Here is a 6,188-nt window from a genome sequence, read left to right as displayed (position 1 = left end):
GCTGTCCAAAACTTAACTGCACAAATTAAAGTGATACTTTGGTGCTATTTAATCAACCACTCTAAGAGGAGAAATACCACTTTTTTTTTCCTTTTTACTAAATAAACTTGGTCTATATAATTATTTTTTTGTGCTACAAGTCACTAATGTCCTGTCAGATGTTGAGATAGACAAACCAAATTCCCACTCAAAAAGAGAAGCCTTTCAGTAATGAAATTTAAATTATACATGCATTTGTATAAAATTATAGTAACATATTTGTTTATTTCAGTGCACTCATCAGTAAGCTCTGTGAAAAGAAAATTACAGAGCAATTTAAATATAGTTTATTTGCATAGCAACTGGTTATTTTGAAAGACTCGACCAAAGCAAAAAGTATTCCTGGAAAAAGTAACTTCTAAGAAAAAGTGGGCATGAGATGACCTTCTAACAAGATACTGCAAATCCCTTTCAGCAGAAATTTTCCTTGCAAGCTAATGACTTATTCATAAATATGTGCTTGAAAAAAAATATCAATCACAAAAAGCTATCAAGGGAAGTGTAAGAAAGCCCCTCTCAAGTTCGAGATACCTATATGCTGTGTTGTTTTTAATCAGAGATGAAAATGTCATACTGACAAGTACCAACAGCTGAAGGCTCCCTCTCCCTGCAGTAATAGCAAAGCAGCAACATGCACTTGATTCAGGTCATGGATTTGTAGTGATTATGAGTGACTGGACCAACCTGTTTGACAGATGGCTGATGTGATGTAGAGCACATGCAGTCAAAATACAGACCATCTATTCCCTTAGTTGATTGATTGTTTTCTCCTTCCTTCACCCTAAGCTCCTCAACTTCATGAATACACTCAAACACGTTGCTAATCAGTTTTACTGGAGATACTTGCTCAGAAAAGAAGCAGGTTTTATTTTTAAATATGATCTAAATTGAGAGGGGGACTGAAGTGCAGTAGTTTATTAATTTTTCTTTATAAAATACAATAGAAAATACTGAATTGGAATTGATTCTCCTAAGCACCTATTTTAAATGAATTTAACAAGATCCCAACTATACATTCATTTTTAAGCCCTGATCTCTGAAGAGCACTGCAAATACTGTGCTGGCTGCTCATTTTACCTATTGGGGAGGATTTACAATATAAAATTAAGTATGGCTTTTTCTCCCCAATTCCTTTCTGGTTTAGGAAATGTAACCTGATTATCTCTTCAGGAAACATAATGAGTATTAAATATTACAGCAAGTCATTCATACCAATTCCACAGGATGAAGTGTGACTTAAGTCCAGTGTGTATCAATTTAAAAAAGAATTTCAAGTATTAATTTCAAGATTCCAATAAGTATAGTCCAGAAAACAGACTCCTCATCCTGAGGTTCATCTTCTGTAGACTGTGAGTATTTCTGGTTTGCCTCCATCTCCTCAGGGTTATAAGAAGCCTCGCCAAATGGGTACTGTACAACTGTTCGATCGTAGTACACCTTCATTTCAAACTCGCTCTCCAGGTGAGAGGGATGGCCATAAATCCCTATTCCCACAGGGCGGCGGAAGTGTGCAGGCACATAGACGATGTCTTGGCCACAAGTTACAGACTGTAACTCGTACTCGTCAAAGCTGGGGTGAAGTGTCACATCAGATACGTACAAGTCTGCGTCACCTTTTAAACTCCGCATCTGCAGAACTATCTTTCCCTCGTGATTTAGTCTCAAATAGCTGTAGTTTCCTGCTCCAATCTGACCTTGGACAACATGAAGAAGAATCCATTCCTCCGGTATGTCCTCTTCCTCAAAGGCATTTACCACCAATAGTACTTGAGCCGTCACAAATACTGTCAGGAGTCTTCTCCAGTGTGTTGCCATGGTCTTAAGCTGTATTTGGATTCTTCCTGTGTCCCGTGTGCTACCTTGTGAATACAAAACACAATTCAGATTTTAATATATTCCCTTCTTGGAAGTAATCTATTACTTTTTTTTAAATTTGGTAATTTTTATAAATCCTCTCTAACCCATACAAAGTTAACTTCAATTAGGTGTGTTACATTAACTTGTATTTTTTAATAGTCACAGAAACCAGTGCTAAGATTCAGAACTTTGTCAGAATAAAATGGCTTAAGTTTCCAAAAGTTAAACAGAAATTAATCTAGCCAGTGTTCTTGCAACAGAACTGACATAGAGACTCTAGTTTCATTCTACCCGCATGCATGCCAGACTTGACAGATACCCAGAAGGGATGAAACCTAATAATGATTTTAGCTTCAGTTTAACAAACAAACAAAACAACAGTTAAGGAAAGGAAGGCTTTTGCATGCTTGAAGATGCTTAACTTTATATGAGGTACTCTAGGGCATCCTATTTGTTCTCCCATCCTCTCAACTTCAAAAGACAATAAAGGTGCAGATCTGGATGTGGATTTGAAGCAGTAGGCATTCCAGCTTGCATGGAGATGGAGTTAGAAATAAAAATAAATTATCTAATGAGGTAATACATTAATTTATGACCCTGATGTGTGGCTTGTTTCTAGGACCAAATCTGGCATATTTTCCCTGAAAAAAAATGCATACTTTCAAGAAGATTTTGTTAAAAATGCTCAGCTCTTTACAGCATTTGCATACAAAAGATAAGGCTGGAGGTATCAGGACAAGGGGAAGATGGAAAGGACTGCTGCAAGATCAAGGTTCTTACAGCCTATTCCCTCCTTGCTGCACACTCCCAGTCAAGACAGCCTGAGTGTGCCTGCCACACTCCAGCACTCTAAACAGCTGCACTAAGTCTCTGTGCAAAGCAGCAGCTTCTAAACCTTGATGAAGGCTTCCAAAGTATACCGCTGACTGAATTTGACATGCAAATCACAGAAGCCACAAGCCTGAACACCTTCATGTTTAAGAGGAAGATTTTCATCCCCTCATTCCTTCCAGAAGGACACTGCAATTATGTGAAACCAGAAAGCTGCCTGTAAGTCGTTTTGTACCCTGCTAGCATCAAAACAAACTGCATTACTTCCACTGAGATGTCACTTAAGCATTAGAAGTTCTACAATTGAATGGATCCAGGGGAGAAAAAAAACAGAAAAAAATGCCCAACTGTTTCTGTAGTTCGACGTTTTCTGCTCCAGATGCCTCTCTACTGCAGGGCCACAATTCTGCAAAGACAGCATAAAAGAACAAGGTGCAGCATTCGCTGAACCTGCCAGACTGACAAAACTCCCTCAACGGCTACAGGAAAAAACAGTCTTTTGTTTCCGCCGCATCAGGGAGGTGACTCTCTGTCACTTGTACATCGAAGTAGTGACGAAAAAGCCGAGCGGAGGCACAGGAGGATCTCCACATCTGACCAGAAAATAATTAAAGTTATCTAGCAAAGAACGAAAGCATGCTGGCGCTGGCGCAGCGCTCGGGAGGAGAAGCGATTCCAAGAAACCTTGGACAGAGCCACGAACGAGCAGCTCTGCCCGCCCCGGCTCGCCCCCGCCTCCCCGCGGGCGGGACGGCAGCTCCGGGGGACGCGGGCGGCTCCGCGCCGCTCCCGCCGGGCGGCCCCGACAGGCCCGGCGTAGGGCCCGGCGTTACCCCGCCGGCCGGGGGCTGGGGCACGGCTCACCTCCGACCTGCCGCGGGGCTCCGGCTCCGGCGAGGCCGCAGCCACGGCGAGGAAGAGCAGCGGCGACTCCGCGGACGTGCGGCAGCGCAGCGCGGCCGGGGCCCCGCGGGAAAGCCCCTCCCCGGGGCGGGCCCCGGGACAGCGCGGCGGCCGAGAGGAGGCCGGCGCTGAGGAGCCGACGGGGAGGGCCGGACACCGCTCTCCCTGCGTGCCCCGCGAGCCGCTCCGGTGCCTGGCCGAGCCCGGCCCGCAGCGGCGCGGGCGGGGTCGCTTGGGGGCGGTGGAGCCGCCGCACCCTCCCCGAACGCCGCCAGTGCCGCCGGGCGCTCCCGCCCCGCCCCGGGCATGGCCGCGCCCCCGGTATCGCGAGAGCGTGCGGCGGGGGCGGGGCGCGCGGCGGGGGCGGGCGGCGGGCGGGGCGCGGGCGGACGGCTGAGGGGCGGGCCTGGAGAGGCAGCGGGGCACGGATCGGGGACGCTTTGGTGCGCCGGGTGAAGTGTTCTTCACCGCGGAAGCCTAAAGTTAGAGAAGCCTTCCTTCAGCTGCACTGAAATTGGATGTAAGATGTTTGCTGGAGGATAGGCGTCCCTCCCTTAGTTAGCGGCAGTTTATCTGAATGTCGGCATAAGCCTGATCTGAGGTCACAGATCAGAAAAATAGTGTGACAGCAACAAAACCCCCAACACTGCTTTTGAATATCCATTGATTTCAACAATTACCTGGGTTTGGCTGAGCTGCTTAAAATCATAAACAAGAGTGAAAGATTGAAATGGAAAAAAAAAGTCTTTATGGAGTGCATTGTGTTCTAAGAGATTTAAGAGAGCCTGTGTACATACCCCAAGGGCCCTGTATTAACTGAGCTAATGTTCTATCTTCCAAGCCTTCTGGTTTCATAATGCTCATGTAACTTGTTCTCTTCATTCCTAGCTCAAACTAACTGGCTACATAAAACTGCCAAATGCAGAGTCTGATAAATTTTAGCTTTTTTGAAATCAGTTTTGTTCCTATAAAGACTGTTATTCTGCTTAAACCATAGAAATATTAAAATTGCTAGACCTCATTTTTAAAGTTCTTCTTATGACTGAGTATTGAGACCACTAGAAATATACTGTTGGACACAAAAGCATGATACGGTAAGGCACTGTTGTTTTCAGCAGTCTTTCATGTTCCACGTGGATGTCAGTTTCACTGGAGGTGCTGCAGTGGGTCCAGAGAAGGGCAATGAAGCTGGTGAAGGGTCTGGAGCACGTCCCATAGGGGGCAGCTGAGGGAGTTGGGGGTGTTTACCCTGGAGAAGAGGAGGCTCAGGGGAGACCTTATCACTCTCTACAACCATCTGAAAGGAGGCTGTAGCCAGGTGGGGGTTGGTCCCAGGCAACAAATGGGCAGACAAGAGGAAATGGCTTTAAGATGTGCCATGGGAGGTTTAGGTTGGACACTAGGAAAAATTCTTCACAGAAAGGGTGATTAGACACTGGAACGGGCTGCCCAGGAAGGTGGTGGAGTCACTGTCCCTTGAGGTGTGTAAGGAAAGGCTGGATGTGGCACTTAATGCCATGGTCTATTGGACATGGTGGTGTTCAGTCATAGGCTGGACTCAATAATTTCAAAGTCTTTTCCAACATAATTGGTTCTCTGATTCTGTGATTTGTCATAGGTGGGTACCCAAGGTGAGGGAGTGTGTGAAGCCAAGGTCTTTTAGCATTGTGTTGCATAGAAACAGAGGTGTTTCATAGGGGTGTGATGAGGTAAAAAATTCTCCCTGCACACGTACACGTCACTAATACACTATACAGTCAAGAAATCAGTTCAAGATCTGTGATACTTCCTTGGATTGCTGCTAGTTCCCTAGTTGTTATGGACAGTAAGTTGTTGAAAGTATTGAAGGTACAAACATTGAAAGATGAAAATAAAGCAAGGTGAAAATTTTAAATAGGGGTATTGCTTAACTGCCTAGAAGCTGATACAGAGACACAACATGTTTCAGAACAAGTTCTTTAAGACTCCCAGGAGTCGTTTGCCTGTCAGAACAACTCCTTTTTGGCTGTGTCAGCGTTTATTTTTCTTTACCGATGACAAAACTGTCGTAACATATTCATGACTGTATCGCTCATGAAAATTGTCATCAGCATATTAACAACAAAATTTTCCCAGCCATGAGTCACAGTTCAGAAAAACAGTGTCATGTGCAGAGCACTGGATTGCCTCTGTGCAGCTAGTGCTCAATACAGTGGCTTTATCCACATTCACATACACACACAAAAGAGAATTTTGACTGGTGCTTTCTCCAGGCAAAACTAACATAGACAGGGAGACTATGTTGTCAGTGATAACATATATCAGATGCTTATATAAAGAAAAAATGCTTGTAGTGTTAATTACAGATGGACACAATAAAGACATTCCAATAGAAAATACCTGTTTGAAATGCAGTTGAGGTTGGTATTGACTGATCTGCATCAAAATGGTTTAAGTTGGTACAGACCAAAAACTTGATCATAAAACCATAAACTGGGTTGAAAGGGACTTCCAGACTCCCCCAATACACCTTCCTGTTCAAAACAGTTCTAATTAAATTAGGTTGCTCAGGGCCATGT

At 44.6% G+C, this 6,188-nt stretch overlaps 1 protein-coding gene across 3 annotated transcripts; it reads right to left on the bottom strand.

Annotated features, from left to right (window-relative positions):
- Positions 1-1,296: 1,296 nt before the first annotated feature.
- LOC309586445 (UPF0669 protein C6orf120 homolog) lies at positions 1,297-3,923 on the bottom strand (the record flags this gene model as incomplete). Of its 3 annotated transcripts, XM_082303327.1 has the most annotated exons (3): positions 3,592-3,923; positions 2,319-2,426; positions 1,297-1,898 (listed from the first exon to the last, which is right to left on the bottom strand). In XM_082303327.1, exon 3 carries the CDS (start codon positions 1,852-1,854, stop codon positions 1,297-1,299), a length of 558 nt encoding a protein of 185 aa, XP_082159453.1. In that variant the 5' UTR covers positions 1,855-1,898; positions 2,319-2,426; positions 3,592-3,923. The 3 variants fall into 3 exon arrangements, with proteins under 3 accessions (XP_082159453.1, XP_082159452.1, XP_082159451.1); XM_082303326.1 differs by lacking the exon at positions 2,319-2,426; XM_082303325.1 differs by lacking the exons at positions 2,319-2,426; positions 3,592-3,923 and adding an exon at positions 3,076-3,575.
- Positions 3,924-6,188: the final 2,265 nt, after the last annotated feature.

Source organism: Coloeus monedula (genome assembly GCF_965178545.1).
Source record: "Coloeus monedula genome assembly, chromosome: 2".
In the NCBI taxonomy this organism is placed as follows: Eukaryota; Metazoa; Chordata; class Aves; order Passeriformes; family Corvidae; genus Coloeus; species Coloeus monedula.
Note: the sequence above shows the minus strand (reverse complement) of the source record. Positions and strands in the feature narration are given on the sequence as shown.